Source organism: Pistacia vera, unplaced genomic scaffold (genome assembly GCF_008641045.1).
Source record: "Pistacia vera cultivar Batoury unplaced genomic scaffold, PisVer_v2 Contig323, whole genome shotgun sequence".
Lineage (NCBI taxonomy): Eukaryota > Viridiplantae > Streptophyta > Magnoliopsida > Sapindales > Anacardiaceae > Pistacia > Pistacia vera.
The window spans coordinates 174,551-198,218 of NW_022196139.1; the positions used below are offsets into that span (position 1 = coordinate 174,551).

At 30.0% G+C, this 23,668-nt stretch overlaps 1 protein-coding gene across 1 annotated transcript; it reads right to left on the reverse strand.

Moving 5' to 3' along the window:
* Positions 1–426: 426 nt before the first annotated feature.
* Positions 427–13,671, reverse strand: LOC116137343. The gene is made up of 11 exons (XM_031423030.1): positions 13,389–13,671; positions 13,070–13,205; positions 12,877–12,957; positions 4,085–4,198; positions 3,226–3,298; positions 3,065–3,132; positions 2,677–2,749; positions 2,042–2,157; positions 1,828–1,932; positions 1,041–1,140; positions 427–811 (listed from the first exon to the last, which is right to left on the reverse strand). The coding sequence occupies exons 1-11, from the start codon at positions 13,669–13,671 to the stop codon at positions 635–637; spliced, it is 1,326 nt and encodes a 441-aa protein (XP_031278890.1). The 3' UTR covers positions 427–634.
* Between the last annotated feature and the right edge of the window lie 9,997 nt (positions 13,672–23,668).

Consider the following 23,668-nt stretch of genomic DNA (forward strand, 5'->3'; position numbering starts at 1 on the left):
TAATAAAATAATAAAAAATTATAACGTTTCTTAATAACCCATAAAAATTTATAAACATTAAAAATTTAAATTAAATTAAAGTCCTATACTCAGTCATAATCCACATCTATAACATAAATTTTAAGCCAATCTTCACTCTCGATTCAATCCCTGCGGACAAAAATAAACAATATCACTCCAAAGAGAGTGCACGTCGGTGCCCAACCTTGGCCCATAACAAGCCCAACCTTAGCCGGGGCGGAGCCAATAGTACCCAACCTTGGCCTAGGCTAGATGTGGTGGACCTGGTGTGCCCTTGCATATATAGTTATGCAAATTTTTTTTTCCCCTCTAACATATAACCACTAAATCACACTAGGCTCAACGTTTAAAGCATGATAAACCATATCAAATCGTTCTAGACTTACTAATCTAACACATTCACACTCTTTTTATTGGAAAATTTAAGTTTACTCATATGAATTTATGGTTATTTCTGTCTTTTAAATAAACTCTAAAAAATTTTGAGAATTAAAAGTAGTGAAGACTGAAGATGAAGAACATCCATCTCAAGACTTACCTAAGAACATGAAAAACTATATGACATAAATTGACTGGGCGAAACTTTGAAAGCGAAATGAGATAATCAATCACTTTAGGTTACACGAATTAGAAGTACAACCATGATAAAAATACATGTCATTGCAAACATCAGAAGCCATGTGAAACATGTAGTCTTAGAACCCTCTGAGTATATCTTCATCGCCCGCACATTGGCATGACCAGTGCTTGCCAGGCTTTGCTCAATAGCTTTCTCTGTTGAATCAAGCACCTGCACCATTCCAACCAATCAACTTCATCACTCAATTTAATGATCATGAGAAATTATAACTATCAACCTATTCAAGTTGCCAAATAAATGTGGCACGTCTGGTGAGGAAAATGCTTTATAAATTAGACAATTGTATCAATCTCAGCATCAGAATAACTTTTTATTCACTGACCTAGAAAGGAAGAAGAAAATAAGGAAAGATTTGGTAATCTATGATGATAGTTCTTACTTTTTCAGTACTCTGCACGGATTGGCTTATCAGTAGACTACTCTCTTTCAGTTGTCGTGCCAAACCAACCATTTCATCCGTTAAGTTCTCTTGAAGCTTTCTGGTGAAGACATTTTAACATATGGCAACATCAGAGCAAGTACAGATACAGGTAGCTACATCATAAATCATTCAAGAAACTGCAGTGATTATTTAGACAAAATAATTATACAGTAAGTAATATGCTAGATGAACCAGTGATCACTGAAAGCACCAAAAGTAGTTAAGCAGCTTAACTCTTGCATTCTGTCATATTTTCACTTTAAAAGAAAAGCTAACATAACCAGTTAATGTATTGAACAGAATATTGGCCAAATTTGAATTTTAGATTATGGTGTAGCTGCCATAAAATAAATTGTAGGCTCATTATACCTTAATCCTCAAAGTGAAAAAATGAAGGTGGATCCTCTTCCGGTCATTAGAGCCACAACATTCAGAACACTGCCCTTTATTACTACAAATTCAGTTGCAATTTATACAAAACATTTCAGGGTAAATGGTTTCTATAACTAAAACTGAAATGCTACTGAAGACATTAATTGTGAAAAGACAAGCCCCAAATACTGGCCAAAAACCTTTTCCCTTTTCTGTTGGAAGAAAATTCATTATATTTTATAATAAATCTTAGTTATCTATACAAGCGTATGTATGAGTAAACTGGAAGGCAAATCTACAATAGTCATTTGTTGCAATATCATTCCATGCTTAATTATTCGAGATAAAAATACCAATGGAAAAACTTAAGTACCTGTGCTTCTCAATGTGCGCTTGTGCCGCAGCATCCAGTTTAACTGGTTCTGAATTATCAACTTCAAGAGTATCATGACTTCTATCCCCAATATTTGAGGCAGGCCTGCCAATTGAATTAATACAAAAAGGCAAATGAAACAACTATGGGAAAAACAGAGTTATAATCAGGAGCTAAGACAAATGACATTGATCATAATTATACAATCACTTACACAAATCTCCTTCTCAATCCTGGAGAAGAGGGGGTGTGAATTTCTCCATCTGTTTTAGTAGGGCTTTCTGTAAAAGAATGACTTTTAACAGGATCTTCAGAGATTTGAATATCAGGCTGATGATGAGAAAAAAAAAATGATTAGCAATAACCTTTGTGCATTACACATATTTTTTATTTAAGAGATACAGAAATGATAAAATGCCATGTGATTAATGAAGAATAAGAATAGACAATGAACAAACTTCAAGCATAACCTTGGAACAAACCAGTAAACAGAGACCTAAAACCACACACAGGTAATTAGCCAAGAATCTATAACATATAGAAAATGCATGGATGCAAGCAATAAGAAGATACTTCTTTACAGGGATTCAAGGCCAACTTAACAGACTGGGACTATGAATTTACAGTTTTCCCATATGAAATCTAGCTATAATTGTTTGCTCCTGGAAAACAGAATAAGAAAATTCTAAGAATTAACTTCTTTAAAATTATATTGGAAACCACACATTTATTAACCAAATATTTCACTTAAATGAAACATGACAGTTGATTTGAAAAAGAAGAGAAGAGAGAAATGAATCCAACCACTATTAAAAAGAAAAGAAAACTTTCAAGTTCAGATAAACGCACCAATGGAGCAACTAATTTGGAAGCAAGGGCTTCAATTTTTTCTGAATAATCATTCACCTGAGCCTTTGAAACTCTGTGGAAAAAATCCAAAATATAAGATACATTACCATGAAATCGAGAAACTTTTGAACTTCTACAGAAGCATAGCACTTCAATCACCTATTATCAAAAATAGGTATAGAAGAGGATAACTATTTCTTAAAGTTCTTTGTTCTCTTCAGATTATGCACTAATAATTCCCATAGGCCAGAATCAAAAAGATAAAGTTTGGAGCATTAAAAAGCTTATAACCCTAGAACATTTGTTGTGATGGAGATAATGAATTACAGGAGTTAATATAAACAAATCTGTCATATTTCAAGGAGAAAGAATAAAGAAATCCACCAACCTTGGTAAGCCTTCTGGTGTTCTCTCTTCCGCCAGCTGTTCTAACTGTTCACGCAGAGTAGCAACATACTGCATATGAAATTTCAAAAAAAGAAATTAAAAAAAAAAAGATACAAAATATTAAGAAATTAACAGTTTGATTTGAATGATGTCATTACTTACATGTATAAGTTTTGCCTGATTTTGTTGGTGAGGTGCAGCCGAAAGCAACCTTCTCAAGTTTATTTCTGTTTTACTAATAGGGTAATGTTTTATCTCTAGGATATCTTAATACTCTTTTACTGATTTTTTAACATTGGGAAAAAAAAGAGAGAGAGAATTACTAAAAATTAATTAACTCTAAGGTGAATTTTATTCTGTTCCAACACATCACGGCAAGACAAAAAAAATGATACCAAAAATTGAAGAAAAACAATCCCTAGAAGTCAAAATAAAAAAAAGTTCATAAGTTTCTCAATTCCAGAGTATAATGAGTTCATAACTTAAGCTTCACGATTGTCCCAGAATTTCAAGAGCTATAGTAAAATTATTTAGAAAATTTTTAAAGTCATTTCTACCACATTAATTGGTTTAAGGTAACAGTTAAGATTTTAGTGAGATTAATATTTTTCCTAGATCAACTACAAACCTCTAAAATAAAGAAAAAAGATAAAATTATGATTCTCCCCTCAATCAAAACAGAATTGAAACATGCCAAACTCTATGCAACATGTAACCAATTCCAAATTTTACAGCAATACAACTCCATTAAGTCACCTAATGCAAAATTAGCTGACTTTGCTGACCAATTAGCTTGGTAACTAAGATAACATCAGGCAGAAACAACTCAAAGGCAAAGTACTTTATATTGCACATAACCATTTAGATGTATCCACCAAATAGAATAAACTTGCAAGAATTTATAAATTATAAGAGCAATTCATATATTTGTTCAAATGTCGAATGGCAGCTGAATTGCAATCCAGATTCTCATCAATAATCTAATGAATGAAACTCAGAAAAGTGGAAGATTGGTTCTCACCGACGACGAAATGGAAGCTCGCCGGTGACGATGACACTATCTCCTTCGCGACGAGAATGAAAGAGACGGCAGAACAAGGAGGCGACGGGATCGGGTAGATCGACGGCGACGTGTTAAACGTTCGGCACGGACGACGGTCTTGGCTCCGATCGGAGATGGGAATAGGTTGAGAAGAGGAAAAGGGGGAAATGAAATGTGGTTTCAGAACAGCTCATTTGGGTCGTGCCAAGCATGAAACCCAATTGGTTCGTACTTGGCATGGCCCATTCATGCTTCGTGCTGGCAGAAGCCCATTGAGCCCAAATTTCAAGCCCATTATTATTTCCCTAAATTCTCTCAGAACTTTTCATATGGCATTTTAATTTTGGAAAAATTCCACTAATGACAAAAAGACAGATATGCCCTCCATTCGTTAGTTTCACACGAATGTCAATCAAGTTGGTGATCATTTTGCTAATAAAAGAATTATTGTATCCTTAATGATACTAACCAAAACCATAAAGCCTAAAATGTAATTAACCCTAATATTTTTCTTAGGTCAACTGTAATCAACTGTAATCAACTTATAATGACCACAACATAATGATTAATAAATTAATTTAATTCTCAAAAGCCCATACTTTCGGGCTCTGCATTAAATCATGATTAATATTTGATCATGACGTATTTAATTATTTATTTTTCATCATCCAATCAGAATCAATGGAGATGAGAATTATGGACTTCTTTTTACTCAACTTATAGTCAACTGGTCATATTAACTTTTAATGATCCTCTAATTTCATTTTCAAAATTTTATCTTTCAAGGTATTCATGAAGTTAAAATTCAGAAATGTGGGTTCGGATTTAACCAAAAAAAAAAAAAAAAAAAAGATATCTGAATTAAGGAATTACTACATAGGAGATAACAAAAGTAAATATTTGATTTATTATAATATGTTTAATTTGCTCCATTATAATACTATTCAACCACATTTAATTTTACGTCTTAAATGATAAATTAAAAATAAGAAAGCTTTAATTCCAATAAATTGCCCGCCTATCCAACAATGAGCTCATTAGTTAACCTAAATAAAAATTAAACAAGAATGGTTATGTGAAATTACCACTTGAAACAAATAAAACATTTCAAAATCACTACTCAAGCAATAAAAATAAATTTCGTCTAACATAAATTGAGGGTTAATTTAATCCACTTTAAAATATCGTTAAATCTAAATCTCTTCAGCAATTTTGAAAAAAACTTTTAAAAATCCTTAAATTATTAATTACAAGTATAAAAATTGTTTAAAAAAAGTTTGAGAGATAAATGATTTTAAAATTTTAATGAAATCATATATTATAAATTTTGTAAGAAATAATGATACACATTTATGTCTTCGTCAAATTAGTTGGGTTAGTTATTACCTAAATCTAGACACTAAATTATAGATTCTCCTTTTAAATTCAATATGTTAGGACTTAGGCTGCTAGTTTATTATATAATCTTTCTGTGACCGCATTTTTTTTTTTTTTTTTTTTGTTAGGACTTAGGCTGCTAGTTTATTATATAATCTTTCTGTGACCGCATTTTTTTTTTTTTTTTTTTAAATTTATTAAAAATTTTACAAGTATATATTTTGAAGTTTATTCATTCACTTTGATACAAAGTTTTGAAACGCGACCTGGGATGTCACCCGGCCAAGGGGTAGGGTCCCGATTTACCCAGTCTGATCGATTAACCCGACTGTCCAAAAAGTTTGAAATCTTGCAAACACGCCCCTAACAAATATGAAGCAATTCCTTCGTGTTTGAAATCTATCAAATACACCCTCGTGATCTAACCCTAAATTGATTTTCCGACCAAATCCTGGCTAATTCCAGTGGCCAAAATTTAATCCGACACCACCACCTGAATTGATGTCCTTCACTCCACAAAACCCCCCTAAATTTGAAACTTCATAGCCCCCTATTCGCTTGTTGTGACTCATGAACAACGTCACGATTGGGCTAATTTTTCCAGCCAAATTATGGTTGATTCGGACATCCAAAATTTAATCTGACACAACCATTGAACCACCAGCCTCCACTCTACAAGACCCATCTAACCCCGGCACTTGGTAACCCCCTATTTGTCGACTGTGACTTGTGTATTAGATGGATTTTTCTGGCTAAATTTCGACATCCAAAATTTAATCTAACACCACCCCTTGAACCACCGACCTCCACTTTACAAAAGTCTTCTAACCCTAGCACTTGATAGCCACTCGTTCGCCACTGATCACTGGTCTGACTAGTTGGTCCGGTCCGGTTTTTAGAACCTTGCTTTGATAGCAAGTTGAAATTTAATATCCCATAAATTATCATGTTTATTATTTATAATTAATTATCGTAAAACTCTTCAACAAAAAAATAAATAAGCACATTTCACCTATTGACCTATACTCTCTAATTGTCGTATGATTAAACAAACACATATACATATTTTCTATTAAAGACTTTCTCTTTCGTATTGAAATTTGAGGTTATATATATATTTATACATAAATTTGATATTTTATGTATTTAATTATAAATTCGTAATTTTATATATAAATTTGTTAGGTTAAAAATTGGCTGTTAGCTAGTTTCTCAGGAAAAGGTTTTGAATAGGGTAAATCTATTTTGGGCTTAAACCCAACTGGAAAAAGGTTAGGCCCAATTCCAAAAGAATAAAAAAAGATTTTATTTCAATTAATTAATATAAAATTTAATAAACTGGAAATAAATTTGTAATCAAGTGATGCTATTCACTTTCACCCCCAGCCCCACGGACCATTATCTAGTTTGCCACAAAGTAGAAAAAAAATATTTGATGGAGGATTTACACTTTTTTAATCTACTTTTTATTAAAAATAAATAAATAAAAATCCCTTTTAATCACAATCTCTTAAACCTAATGATTTCTAAATTTTAATTATTCTGAAAAGTCAATACTTGTGGACTTTACATAAAGTGATTATTATTAATGTAATAATTAATGAAATTATATGCCAGCAAGAGGTGCTTCAAAGTTGACACAATTCTCTTATTTGCTTTTCAATTTGGGGGCTCAAATCTAATTCTACAATTTATAAAAGTAGTTTTATGCTGGACTAAATTTGTTTGTATCATCTATAATTCTTTTAATTTTACCATATTATTTATTTATTTAAAAAAATATAATTAATCAGTTTGATTAATAAATTGAATTATTACCATTTTTTATAATAAATTAATTAAACAAATTAAAATTATGAAATCGAATTGAATTGAAAAATTTTACCAACAAATCCATATTAGATTAGAATGATTTTTTTAAAAGAAAACAGGTTTAATTTCATCCACCCTAAGACCTTAATGGCCTAACAATTTTTGAAAACTATTAAATACTCTTAGAAATTACTAAAAAATTTCTTGAAAAAAAAAATATATATATATATAGATATATAAACGTACAGTGTAGATGCTTGGAATCCACAGCCATGAAAATTGAAAAGTGACAACCTACGAAACAAGAGAAAAGAGACGGAGGAGATCCTTGACCTCATTTGCTTGCTGGACTGAAGGCTTAATTCTTGGGTTTTCAACATAAATTTTTTGCCCATACAAAGTACAAATATTAAAAATTGCTCATTCACAATTATCAACTCTCCACATCAAAAACCCTAGAATAGCATTTAACCATTAATTTGTTAGGTTTTTGTTTAACGCAAATCAATTATTCAAATAGATTAGGTTGAAGGTGATCGATCAACAAATAATAAAAGATTAATGATTATTTAAATTTTTTTAATTATAATTATTAAATCTAAGCAATCTAAAAACATTTATAATTTCATTAAATTTTATTTAACATATTCTTTTAGACATAAAAATAAATGTTACTAGCATTCTAACTAAGTTATATACACTTTTTTTATAATATAATAGAAAATTCATTTCTCGACAAACTACTAGATTCGTTCAGTTTTCCAAATTTCAAAAGAAAAGGTAAAATAAATTAGGGTAAAATTCTACAAATTGAATTATATTAGAGCTAAAACCACTCAAATCTATTCATTAATTATCCCTTCGTAAAATTAAAATTAGTATAAAACTTAGATAACGTTTGTTAATTAAATATAATATTTTAAAAAGCATATTTAATAGAAATCTAATAAGATTTCAGAATTTGAAATAAAAACCAGAACTTTAACTTATTTAATTAAAATTTAAATAAATTTGATTAATCGTCTAAATTAAAAAAAAAAAAATCACTTTTATTAAACGGAAACAATTATGTGTTCAAAAACTTTGACTGCGTTACCTGGGCCCTATTGAAGTGTTAATGTATAATATTTTTATTACTTGAAAAGAACACCTGTAATCAACTTAGATTGACCATAACATAATTATTAATTAAATATGAAAAGCCCATACTTTCGGGTTGTCCATTAAGTCATGATTAATATTTGATGTAACAACTAATACGATCGTAATGTATTTATTTATTTTTTTTCCATCGCCCAATTAGAATCTAAGCTGGTGAAGATGAGAATTATGGACTCAACTTAATAGTCAATGAGTCAATAGTTGTCGGTTGAGTCTTTGAATCTTTTTATTTAATTTTTATTCTTCTTTTAATTTCATTTTTAAACTATAGGAAGATAATATTATACCTCAGTTTTAACTTTTACTAACTTTTAACCAAGTGAATATTCGGTTTTTGGTATAGGCCGCACGGGTTTGTTTGTAGCCTTGACCTAGAATCAAACTTTATGGACTACTTACCCAAAAAAAACTTTTATGAAATGAATCCTAGACTTATTTACCAATTATGTGAGATGGACTTTCCAGTCTTGTGACCAGTTTTTTCAAACCCAACCTGGCTGGCCGGTTCAACTAGGACTCGAGGCCTTCACCAGGTCAGGTTATAAATTTTTTTATTCATTCAAAATCCTAAAAGTAATGACATCAATCCATAAATAATTGAAGATTATGATGTCAGGGTTTGTAAAGAGGAATGGCTGGTGAATGCAATGGTGACGACAATGGTGATTTCCGATGACTGAATCGACTGAAAATCACAAAACTATGTTGTCAGAAAAAGTCTGTTGTTGCCGGCGATTTGGGAGGTGAACAGGGGAGGGGTGAGATGGGTTCTGGTCAAGAGACTGAAGGGAGTGTTTTTATGATGATAGGGAGTGTTGTTGTCGCTAGAAACAAGCCCTATTTGTCGACACTGACGATGGTGTTTGAGGTATTTTTGTAAGATTCCAAAAATATAGGGACTTATATATAATTTTTGTTATATTTCAAACCTTTGAACATCGGTTTAACCCGCCAATCAACCCGGGACTTGGCTACTTTACTGAGTTTCACCTCGAGTTCGATTTTAAAACATTGCTTGTGACATCTTCACACCACAATGGGGAAACAAGCTCGGACTAATACTAATTATCATATCATGAGCCCAACTAATTCCTTATGACTTTAATCCAAATTTTTTTGTCTTTTAATATATACCTGTATCGAGGATTTAAAAATGTTGAGTCGAATCCTCAAATTTGCGTTGAGAATGACTACATAATGGATAATAAAGAAAATATATAATTTATAAGATAAATAATCCATCGTTAAAAGAAAAAATAAATACTCAACGATAGAAAATAATTTTTTTTCAAAAAATATACATAAAAAATTACCCATTTCATTGATACATTGAAATTGTATTAACAAGAAAAAAAAAAAAAATTAATATAATAAGTTTTATCATTTAAAGTGGATATTTTGTCTTAAATAATAAGAGAAGTGAAGATAGTGCTTACGTGATAAATTAAACTTATTTTAATCTTGTGAAATAAATTTATTTTTAGTTAAGAGATTTTAATTGTTGGAAGGAAATAAACATAATATACAAGTGATTTATAAGAATAATGTATTTTTTTCTATGAATTCTATATTGGATGTTTATTATTTTTTGCACAAAAAGTGTTTAAGAAGTTATTTGATCAATATTATTTAATACGATTAGGTTTTTTATTTTTTATATGAATGGAATGAAGTTATAACATTTGATAAATTATAATTTTAAATATATTTGTTTTTTCCCAAAAATCTCACCCGCGGCTTATTTTGTTGCGCCCCTTTAAAAAAAAAAAAAAAAAAAAAAAAAAAGGATTAATTTTATAAGCTTTAAAATTTGGCGAAGTAACCACCCATTGTGGTTGGATAGAGTGAAGGATAGATTTGAGTTAAAAGACTAAGTAAGGGATCTTATGTTCAAGTATAACAAGGGCAAACGGTGGCCATCAATTATCATACCCAAAAAAAATTCACAAAGTATTAAGCTTCCTAAAGATTTTTTTAAAGCTATTAAAGACCCCTAAAAAATATTTAAAACATCTTAAACCCTTGTATGAATATCAAGAAACTCGAAATAAAACCTTTATATGATTGAATATCAAGAAACTGGAAATAAGTGGTATTTAAAAAATTTCGAAAGTTATTAAGACGTTTAAGACTCTGTATTTTCTTAGGAATCGGATCAAATGAAATTAACTCATGAATAACTAAGGCTTCATAGTTCATTATTGGATGATTTTTAGAATAATATTTTGAAAAAAAAATTGGGTTATCTTTACGAGAAAGATAATTATTGGGCATGTTTGACTTATTATTTTTATCCATATTCCCAATCTTATTCTCCAAATAATGTTTGGCACATTATTCCAGAAATATTATCCTATTTTTTAATTACTTTTAGACCCCATAAGGTTATTAATTTCATCAAATACACCCTAAAAAAAGTTTAAAAATGATCAAAAACACCCCCGCGACCCATACTTGCCAGATTCCAGCAACCACATCGGTGGTAGCCGGAATCTGTACAACGGCCTACCTGTCGACCAGAAATGGCCGGAAGTTCACCGATCTGGCCTTTTCCGGTAAGATCCACCATGGATCTGGCTGGTTTGGCCTTTTCTGGCCATCACGACCACAACAGGCCGTAGATCTGACCTTTTTCGGACAGATTCGTGGTGGATCTGGCCGAAAAAGGTCATAACGACGCGTTACGACACAGATCCGACTGGTCTATGTCGTAACACGATTTTCCGACTAGATTCCAGTAGTGGTGGCCGGAATCTGGCGTTGCAGGTGGTGGGGGTGTTTTTGTCATTTTATATATTAAGGTATTTAATTAAATTAGCAAACCTAGGGGCTTTTTCATAAAGTTTTAAATTTTACCTCGTAATACTCCCCTATCCAACTACACAATATTATTCCCAAAATCCTATCCAAAATAATAAACCAAACGCACCCATTAATGTTTCGTGAGATTAATAAAGTAGAATAGGATTTTGAGAATATTAAAACAAATACATTTTTGAGTTGATTTTCTATTTAACTTTATTGGGAAAGCAGAATAGAATTTTAAAGAGTATCAAATGGAGCCTAAATCTTATTTGAATATTAAAATGGTTTAATTTATTCTCAAAATCAATTTGGTAGTAACAATTTTACACCAAAGCTGGCAATGGTGTTCTAAAATAGATCATTTAAAATAAATTTTCTCATCAATTTCGATAAAACGTTCCAGCAAAACTGGATCAACCATGAAATTAAGCTGCCAAAGTTCTTCTTTCTTGTTCCATTTAAACCCTACAAGTATAAAAATTAATGGTGTACCAGTACCACTTATTATGCTACATGTTATATTTATTTATTGATTTTAAAGCATTCGTGCCTAATGGCTATCATAATAAATCAAAATTATTTACACAAAGTTTGAGATAAAAGATTTTAAAACCTTCAATTAAACTATATATCATAATTTTTGTATGTATTCTTAAGTATATTATAAATAAAAAATTTAATATTCACATTTATGTCTTGGTCAAATTAGTTGTTGGGTTAGTTATTACCTAAATCTAGACACTAATTTATAGATTATCCTTTTAAATTCAATATATTCGGCAACTAGCTTATTGTATAATTTTTTTATAAAAAAATTAGAAGTATATATTATAAAGTTTATGCATTCATTTTGGGTTTACAATTTAGATTTTAACATTTAAAAAAAAAAAGAAAGAAAAAAGATCTTCACTGTATAGACAAACAAATACTCACTTTCTCTTTTATTTTATATTATCTAATATGTTTATATTATATTATCAATTTTCTTATCCCTAATTTCAAATCATACACAAAAAGATTTTGGAACCCATTAAAATATCATATTGAAATATCTTTAGGTGGGTTCACCATCCAAAAAAGAAAAAAGATATCCTAGAATGAGATTTCTTAGTGGCTTTTGTAACTTAGTTGAAATTTAATATCCCGTAAAATATCATTTTTATAATTTAGAATAATACTTCTCGTCCTAAATACTGCTTATTCTGAGTGAATATCGGGTTGTCATACTTGTGACACCTGCCCTTTAACCAAGCTAAATCCAGGCGATCAACATCGTCCCACATGTCATTTCGGTAGAAAGAGATTTAATCAATGAGCTCATCAGTNACTTCGGTAGAAAGAGATTTAATCAATGAGCTCATCAGTTTAATCCATGATTATTCTGACTTAATAATTACCTTGGAATAATGATTATTTTGGTTTAAGTATGAGCAAAAGGCTTACTCATATCTAAATTAGAAGGGATTATGCCTCATAATCATCAACTCCTAGCCACTATCGGACGTGAATGCAAAGAAGAAGCTAATTCCATTTCAAAAGAAAGGAAACAGTCCGAGGAGTCACCTCGTTGCGCACATTTATTTACTATTATTTTTTTAGAGAAGAGACGAAGTCACCTGTCCATGAGTGACTTCCTCCCAATTTTATTAATAGGCCTCACTTGTGGCGGAGGAAAACCGTGGTAACAAGCAGGGTATCTAGGATTTACAGAAATTCAATAAAAACCATCCCAAATATCAAAATTATAAAGAAAAAACAAAACAAAACAAACGAGCCTAAACCAAAGAAAAACCCAAAAAGTCAAGTTACCGTCTAAACTGAGGCAAACCCGCCTTATCCAACCGAAGAAGGCCTTTCAACTTACGAGGCAAAGAATTAAAATCCAAAAAAGTATTATTATTACCCTCCTCGCCCCGTCTAGCGAGGAAATCCGCTGCGCTATTCCCTTCGCGTAATTGATGATTAATGATGAAATGTACATCTCTTAACAGTATCAAAAGATCATCCCAATAGTTCTTCCATAAGTACTAAGCCGTGCACTTTCGACTACTCAACCAAGATACAATCAAAGTGGAGTCGCTCTCAATATTTATTTGATTAAAACCCAGCTCTTTACACAAAGAAATACCAGCTAGTAACGCCCTCAATTCAGCCTCATTATTTGTGCCATGCCCGAAAGAAGAAGAGAAAGCCCCTTTGAAAATACCTCGCACATCTCGAATGACACCTCCTCCCCCACAACTGCCCGGGTTGCCGCGGCAACATCCATCTACATTCAATTTAATCCACCCTTCAGCCGGTTTCCTCCAATAAACCAGTTTCGGAATAGCCCTTGTTCTATCAACATAAGGCACTTCAAGAGCCCGAAGAGTAACCTCATCCCTAGCAGAGATAGGCCACTGTTTTATCATAAGACAGGAAATCTTACGTATCCATTGTTGCGCACTCGATTACAAGTTAGATGCTACTCTCAAGTTAGACATGGCCTGCAAGTAAAAGGTTGACAACAAGCTAAACTTCCCTTATGACTTTAATCCAAATTTTTTTGTCTTTAATATATACCTGTATCGAGATTAAAAATGTTGAGTCGAATCCTCAAATTTGCGTTGAGAATGACTACATAATGGATAATAAAGAAATATATATTTATAAGATAAATAATCCATCGTTAAAAAAAAATAAATACTCAACGATGAAAATAATTTTTTTTCAAAAAATATACATAAAAAATTACCCATTTCATTGATACATTGAAATTGTATTAACAAGAAAAAAAAAAAATTAATAATAAGTTTTATCATTTAAAGTGGATATTTTGTCTTAAATAATAAGAGTGAAGATAGTGCTTACGGATAAATTACTTATTTAATCTTGTGAAATAATTTATTTTTAGTTAAGATTTTATTGTTGGAAGGATAAACATAATATACAAGTGATTTAAGATAATGTATTTTTCTATGAATTCATATTGGATGTTTATTATTTTTTGCACAAAAAGTGTTTAAGAAGTTTTTGATCAATATTATTTAATACGATTAGGTTTTTTATTTTTATATGAATGAATGAAGTTATAACATTTGATAAATTATAATTTTAAATATATTTGTTTTTTCCAAAAATCTCACCCGCGGCTTATTTTGTTGCGCCCCTTTAAAAAAAAAAAAAAAAAAAAAAAGGATTAATTTTATAACTTTAAAATTTGGCGAAGTAACCACCCATTGTTGGTAGAGTGAAGGATAGATTTGAGTTAAAAGACTGTAAGGGATCTTATGTTCAAGTATAACAAGGGCAAACGGTGGCCATCAATTATCATACCCAAAAAAATTCACAAAGTATTAAGCTCCTAAAGATTTTTTTAAAGCTATTAAAGACCCCTAAAAAATATTTAAAACATCTTAAAATATCTTAAACCCTTGTATGAATACAAGAAACTCGAATAAAACCTTTATATGATTGAATATCAAGAAACTGGAAATAGTGGTATTTAAAATTTCGAAAGTTATTAAGACTTTAAGACTCTGTATTTTTCTTAGGAATCATCAAATGAAATTAACTCATGAATAACTAAGGCTTCATAGTTCATTATTGGATGATTTTTAGAAATATATTTTGAAAAAAAATTGGGTTATCTTTACAGAAAGATAATTATGGGCATGTTTGACTTATTATTTTTACCATATTCCCAATCTTATTCTCCAAATAATTTTTGGCACATTATTCCAGAAATATTATCCTATTTTTAATTACTTTTAGACCCCATAAGGTTATTAATTTCATCAAATACACCCTAAAAAAGTTTAAAAATGATCAAAAACACCCCCGCGACCCATACTTGCCAGATTCCAGCAACCACATCGTGGTAGCCGGAATCTGTACAACGGCCTACCTGTCGACCAGAAATGGCCGGAAGTTCACCGTCTGGCCTTTTCCGGTAAGATCCACCAGGATCTGCGGTTTGGCCTTTTCTCTGGCCATCACGACCACAACAGCCGTAGATCTGACCTTTTTCGGACATTCGTGGTGGATCTGGCCGAAAAAGTCATAACGACGCGTTACGACACAGATCCGACTGGTCTATGTCGTAACACGATTTTCCGACTAGATTCCAGTAGTGGTGGCCGGAATCTGGCGTTGCAGGTGGTGGGGTGTTTTTGTCATTTTATATAAAGGTATTTATTAATATTAGCAACCTAGGGGCCTTAAAAAAATATAATTAATCAGTTTGATTAATAAATTGAATTATTACCATTTTTTATAATAAATTAATTAAACAAATTAAAATTATGAAATCGAATTGAATTGAAAATTTTTACCAACAAATCCATATTAGATTAGAATTATTTTTTTAAAAGAAAACAGGTTTAATTTCATCCACCCTAAGACCTTAATGGCCTAACAGTTTTTGAAAACTATTAAATACTCTTAGAAATTACTAAAAAATTTCTTGAAAATATATATATATATATAAAAACGTACAATGTAGATGCTCGGAATCCACAACCACGGAAGTTGAAAAGTGACAACCTACCAAACAAGAGAAAAGAGACGGACGGAGATCCTTGACCTCGTTTAATTCTTGGGTTTTCAACATAAAATTTTTGCCCATACAAAGTATAAATATAAAAAACCCTATGTAAACATTTTATTGCCATATGCAGAAGTATAAAACATCCTATTTCTAATCCACAATATTTTATAGTTTTGAAAATAGTCGAAGTATTTGAGACCAAACAATCTCTCAGGTCGTATGGAATTGACCTAAAAAAAATTTACTTTTAAATAAGAAAATACCTCTTATAAATATTAGAATGTGCATATGTAGGTAACATTGTTCATTCACAATTATCAACTCTCCACATCAAAAACCCTAGAATAGCATTTAACCATTAATTTGTTAGGTTTTTGTTTAACGCAAATCAATTATTCAATTAGATTAGGTTGAAGGTGATCGATCGACAAATAATAAAAGATTAATGATGATTTAAATCTTTTTAATTATAATTATTAAATCTAAAAACTTATATAATTTCATTAAATTTTATTTAACATATTCTTTTAGACATAAAATTAAATGTTACCAGCATTCTAACTAAGTTATATACACTTTTTTTATAATATAATAGAAAATTCATTTCTCGACAAACTACTAGATTCGTTCAGTTTTCCAAATTTCAAAAGAAAAGGTAAAATAAATTAGGGTAAAATTCTACAAATTGAATTATATTAGAGCTAAAACCACTCAAATCTATTCATTAATTATCCCTTCGTAAAATTAAAATTAGTATAAAACTTAGATAACGTTTGTTAATTAAATATAATATTTTAAAAAGCATATTTAATAGAAATCTAATAAGATTTCAGAATTTGAAATAAAAACCAGAACTTTAACTTATTTAATTAAAATTTAAATAAATTTGATTAATCGTCTAAATTAAAAAAAAAAAAATCACTTTTATTAAACGGAAACAATTATGTGTTCAAAAACTTTGACTGCGTTACCTGGGCCCTATTGAAGTGTTAATGTATAATATTTTTATTACACACCTGTAATCAACTCAGATTGACCATAACATAATTATTAATTAAATATGAAAAGCCCATACTTTCGGGTTGTCCATTAAGTCATGATTAATATGTGATGTAACAACTAATACGATCGTAATGTATTTATTTATTTTTTTTCCATCGCCCAATTAGAATCTAAGCTGGTGAAGATGAGAATTATGGACTCAACTTAATAGTCAATGAGTCAATAGTTGTCGGTTGAGCCTTTGAATCTTTTTATTTAATTTTTATTCTTCTTTTAATTTCATTTTTAAACTATAGGAAGATAATATTATACCTCAGTTTTAACTTTTACTAACTTTTAACCAAGTGAATATTCGTTTTTTGGTATAGGCCGCACGGGTTTGTTTGTAGCCTTTACCTAGAATCAAACTTTATGAACTACTTACCAAAAAAAAAAAAAAAAACCTTTATGAAATGAATCCTAGACTTATTTACCAATTATGTGAGATGGACTTTGCAGTCTTGTGACCAGTGTTTTCAAACCCAGCCTAGCTGGCTGGTTCAACCAGGACCCGAGACCTTCACCAGATCAGGTTACAAATTTTTTTATTCATTCAAAACCCTAAAAGTAATGACATCAATCTATAAACAATTAAAGGTTAGGATGTTATGGTTTTTAAAGAGGAATGGCTGATGAGTGCAATGATGGTGACAACGGTAATTTCCAATGAGTGAATCGACCGAAATTCGCAAAACTGTGTTGTCAAAAAAAGTCTGCTGTTGCCGTCGATTGAGGAGGTGAACAGAGGAGGGGTGAGATGAGTTTTGATCAGGAGACTGAATGGAGTGTTTTTGTGATGATGGGGAGTGTTGTCGTCATTGGAAACAAGCCCTATTTGTCGACACTAACGGTGGTGTTTGGGGTGTTTTTGTAAGATTCAAAAAATATAGCGACTTACATGTAATTTTTAAGAGTATTTTTGTTATATTTCAAACCTCTGGACATCAGTTTAACCCGCCAATCAAACCGATTAAACTAATCAACCTGTGACCCGACCACTTTGCCGGGTTTCACCTCGAGTTTGATTTTAAAACATTGCTTGTGACATCTTCAGACCACAATGGGGAAACAAACTCGGACTAATACTAATTATCATATCATGAGCCCAACTAATTCCCTATGATTTTGATCTAAAAAATTTTGTCTTTTAATATATACCTATATCGAGGATTTAAAAATGTAAAGTCGAATTTAAAGGGGGGAAAAAAATCCTCAAATTTGCGTTGAGAATGACTACATAATGGATAATAAAGAAAATATATAATTTATAAGTTGTTTAATTTGCTCAGTTATAACTAATCCAAACACACTCAATTATGCCTCTTAAATAACAAATTGACAAAGATACAAAATCTTTAATTTCAATAAATCGCATGCCCAACTAACAATAGTAAGTTCGTATGGTGAGATCATTAATGAATCTAAATAAAATTAAAACAAAAATAATCCATCGTTAAAAGAAAAAATAAATACTCAAGTGATAGAAAATATTTTTTTTTCAAAAAATATACATAAAAAATTACCCATTTCATTGATACATTGAAATTGTAATAACAAGAAAAAAAAATATTTAACATAATAAGTTTTATCATTTAAAGTGGATATTTTGTTTTAAATAATAAGAGAAGTGAAGATAGTGCTTACGTGATAAATTAAACTTATTTTAATCTTGTGAAATAAATTTATTTTTAGTTAAGAGATTTTAATTGTTGGAATGGAATAAACATAATATACAAGTGATTTCTAAGAATAATGTATTTTTTTCTATGAATTCTATATTGGATGATCATTATTTTTTGCACAAAAAGTGTTTAAGAACTTATTTGATCAATATTATTTAATACGATTAGGTTTTTTTTTTTTTATATAAATAGAATGAAGTTATAACATTTGATAAATTATAATTTTAAATATATTTGTTTTTTCCCAAAAATCTCACCCGAGCTTATTTTTGTATAACAGGGGCAAAGGGTGGCCATCAATTACCATACCCAAAAAAAAAAAAAAAAAATATCACAAAGTATTAAGCTTCCTAAAGATTTTTTTAAAGCTATTAAAGACCCCTAAAAAATATTTAAAACATCTTAAACCCTTGTATGAATATCAAGAAACTCGAAATAAAACCCTTATATGATTGAATATCAAGAAATTGGAAATAAGTGGTATTTAAAAATTTCTGAAAATTGTTAAGACGTTTAAGACTCTATATTTTCTTAGGGATCGGATCAGATGAAATTAACTCGTGAAGAACTAAATCTTATTTGAATATTAAAATGGTTTAATTTATTCTCAAAATCAATTTGGTAGTGACAATTTTACACCAAAGCTGGCAATGGTTTTCTAAAATAGATCATTTAAAATAAATTTTCTCATCAATTTCGATAAAACGTTCCAGCAAAACTAGATCAACTATGAAATTAAGCTGCCAAAGTTCTTCTTTCTTGTTCCATTTAAACCCTACAAATATAAAAATTAATGGTGTACCAGTACCACTTATTATGCTACATGTTATATTTATTTATTGATTTTAAAGCATTCGTGCCTAATGGCCATCATAATAAATCAAAATTATTTACACAAAGTTTGAGATAAACGATTTTAAAACCTTCTATTAAACTATATATCATAATTTTTGTATGTATTCTTAAGTATATTATAAATAAAAAATTTAATATTCACATTTCTCTTGGTCAAATTAGTTGTTGGGTTAGTTATTACCTAAATCTAGACACTAATTTATAGATTATCCTTTTAAATTCAATATATTCGGCTACTAGCTTATTATATAATTTTTTTATAAAAAAATTAGAAGTATATATTATAAAGTTTATGCATTCATTTTGGGTTTACAATTTAGAATTTAACATTAAAAAAAGAAAAAAAAAAAGATCTTCACTGTATAGACAAACAAATACTCACTTTCTCTTTTATTTTATATTATCTAATATGTCTATATTATATTATCAATTTTCTTATCCCTAATTTCAAATCACACACAAAAAGATTTTGGAACCCATTAAAATATCATATTGAAATATCTTTAGGTGGGTTCACCATCCAAAAAAGAAAAAAGATATCCTAGAATGAGATTTCTTAGTGGCTTTTGTAACTTAGTTGAAATTTAATATCCCGTAAAATATCATTTTTATAATTTAGAATAATACTTCTCGTCCTAAATACTGCTTATTCTGAGTGAATATCGGGTTGTCATACTTGTGACACCTGCCCTTTAACCAAGCTAAATCCAGGCGATCAACATCGTCCCACATGTCATTTCGGTAGAAAGAGATTTAATCAATGAGCTCATCAGTTTAAGCCATGATTCTTCTGCCTTAATAATTACCTTGGAATAATGATTATTCTGGTTTAAGTATGAGCAAAAGGCTTACTCAGATCTAAATTAGAAGGGATTATGCGTGCAAATCCCCTCATAATCATCAACTCCTAGCCACTATCGAACGGGAATGCAAAGAATAAGCTAATTCCATTTCAAAAGAAAGGAAACAGTCTAAGGTGTCACCTTGTTGCGCACTCGCTTACAAGTTAGATGCTACTCTCAAGTTAGACATTGTCTGCAAGTAACAGGTTGACAACAAGCTAAACTTCATTGACAAGTTTACTACTATTACGACCTATATAAGCTAATCTTTCGCCCCAAACAAAGGGATCCGGGGAAGGGACTCTCTCTCTCCCCCCCTCTTTATCACTGATGTTAGCCCCTTGGGCAAGGAGATCTTCATTTTAACACGCTTACATTATTAAGAGACAAGAACATCCCTGTATAACTTGTAATAGAAGGGAGGCATCACTTCCATTTGAGAGGATACACAAGTAGAAAGGGACTATCCCATAAGAACTCCAAAAGGGTTATATTTAGTGGGAACCCACTTAGGGGGGCATTTGAGCTCGCCATTACAGTTCATTTCTTGTAATCAGTCCATGTATAATCTAGGCATAACCAATAAGATAACAATTGATATAGGTTTGGGAAGTACCCATCGAACCTTTTTAAAAATTCCCTTTTGTTTTCCATTCACTTTTAGTTTGTTTATCCATAATTTTCAACCTGTTCATATCTCATTGTTGGTTGAACGGGACCATGCACAAATCCAACTCGATCTCAACAAGGTCGACTGAGTCTTTTTGTAACAACACAACTTATCACATATGATGAGTCACTATACAAGTATTGTTATATTATTTAATGTATCATCAGTCAATTTATATATTAATTTCACATATGGTAAAAGTATTGTTTTTATTTTTTCATAGAATATTTACCTTTTTATTTAACATAAGGTGGTGACGGTCCAGAGAAAAATAAAAATAGTTTAAATTAAATTAAATTAATGGAGAAAATAAGAATAAGAAAAAGACAAGTGGAAAGAAGGTGGAATGTCAGCATCAAAATGTCATTAAAATATTAAGCACCCAATGTTTGAGAAGAGATGAGTTTTCTAATTTATGTTATAATTAATTTTATATCACAGTTGAGGTTGTTGAGGGGACAAAGCACTATCTTTTTTCACTGGAATTAATCACACTTTTAAATTAAATTAAACACTTAAAACATGCCATGTTTATCAGATTTATTTTGGTAATCGGTGACATAATTATAATAATAATTATGATTATGATTAGACCTGTTTGGACTAATATTTTTGGATCTGTGCAATTTTTATTTTTTTTTATTTTTATCTTTACAATTAAAATTATTAACAATCATTAAACTTAATATCTATATAATGTAAATGTATTAAGGTGTGGTACAGATCAACCCAACCTTAGGTAGTTCAATTGTTAGGACAAATACTAAGATATATAGTTAAGGTATACGATTTCAAGTTCAAATTTTCTTGATTTTTAAGATTTAAGTAGGTGATCATAATGGTAAGATATTCTTTTAATCATCTACCGGGATTAGTCTAAATACGTATGATGTAATAGTACTATGATACCATTAATCGGTAACGTTATTGGAAACTATTTAATTGATTTGTTGTTAAGCGTATAATTTAATATAAAATTAATTAAGATGAAATAAAACATGCCCACTTATCTTGTCTCTTTATCTGAAGTTTGATTCTTGAAGGAAGAGCAATGTTATCAAAAGGCTGAGCCTCTCCAACTTTTGCTTTACTCTTTGTCAGTTTATACTATTTCGTTTGCCTCCAAAATGTGCACAGAATTTTAGACATTTTTACATGGGACAACTTAATAGGACATGTCATCATATTCCTCTTACTTACTTAATTAATTAATTATTTATTTATTAATCACAATTCAACAAAGTTTAAACTAAATTAAATCTTAATCCTAGGCAGATTAATCATAATCCCTCCACATCACAAAATTAAATTTTTTTTTTGGATAAATATTGGGCTACAACACAAATTCGAATATCGTTGGTTGGAAGTCACACTTTTTTGAAGAAAATAAAACCACAATGACAAACATAAATTTTTAAAATTACATATAACGATAATTTAAAGTGTTTGATGATTTTGATCATTATATTTAACCGTATAATCTCAAAATGACATAAATATCCCTAAAATTTAGTAACAAAATTAAATTTATAAAGGTTTTGCAAATATAAAAAAATAAAAAAATTCGACAATCTTGTTAATGACAAGGTTCTGACTTGACTTATCATCTTATAAATTTTATTATAATTATAATTAAGTTGATAAGAGCTATGAATTTGATCCTATATAGTGTAATTTGAAGGACATCAAAATCATCATTCTTTTTAAGTCAAACATTCAAAATTTCACAAGTGAAATAATTGAAATTTGGAACCCACTAATTTTGTTTCTATTTTTGTCAAAATCTTCAAAGAGCAACTTTATCAAATAAAAAAAAAAAGTATAGGAATTGATATTGACATGAATTGTGACCCATCGTGAATGGTATATATCAACCACTGTTATTATATTGTTTTTACATATCTATTATGACAAACGATTTTGTTTCTGCCTCTATTATTGACAAATTCCTAACAGAAGGTATTGTTTATTTACATGATAAATTAGTCTTTTTCAATAATCAATTGATTTAGGTACTTAATTACCACAATTAACGTCCCATTCATTACCCAAAACTTGGCATTATCAACTAAATTTATGCTAATCATTTTAGTAGTCATAAGATGTGACTTCCATAATCTTCGTTCCTCTATCAATCCCAAAAACACTAATGTCTTCTCATATGTATTTTACTTATTTATTTACTATTATTATTATTAAAATTAATGCTATAAATACAAATTAATGTAACATCATTAGTTTAGGATTACATCATTCTGTCTTTAATATTTCATTTTATACCATTTGTATGTAAAAAGTTATAAATAATATTTACAAGCGTAATTAAACATATTAAAGAACTATATTTTATAATAAAAATCTTATATTTCGTTTGTTGAATGTGACCGTTTGAAATATGTATATATTTTTATCAAAATTCTCAGTTTGTATCGTGATGAATAAAAATATTACATTTCACCCGTTGAACGTGATAATATTTTGTCATGGGGAATTGACTTTTATTTAGGATATTCTACATTTGGCTTAAACTAGTTTTAAGAGAGTCCTTTAAAGAGACACTACGAAATTGATTTCCACTATCCTTTGTGTTTCACTTGTCTCACCATTTGTGAGAAGACACAAGGGATTTCTCTAGGAAGTGCTTTTGTTGTTGCTTTAAGCCTTCAGGCCTTAGGCACTGCTAGGCAATCCTCTTCCTTGTTTCTCCAAAGAACTTGTGAGAGAGACTATGACAAAAGCACTTATGCCTTGTGATGAAAGCGATTTGAAGTAGCTTTTGAGTAAAGTTTA

What these genes read in the sequence shown, in the direction of transcription:
- LOC116137343 (XM_031423030.1), bottom strand. Translation starts at nt 13,671, where the DNA reads ATGATAAAACAGTGGCCTATCTCTGCTAGGGATGAGGTTACTCTTCGG. An exon ending in GAGCTTCCATTTCGTCGTCG is followed by an intron (nt 3,299 to 4,084) that starts GTGAGAACCAAT and finishes TTACCCTATTAG; the next exon opens with TAAAACAGAAATAAACTTGA. An exon ending in CCAAATTAGTTGCTCCATTG is followed by an intron (nt 2,158 to 2,676) that starts GTGCGTTTATCT and finishes TCTCATCATCAG; the next exon opens with CCTGATATTCAAATCTCTGA.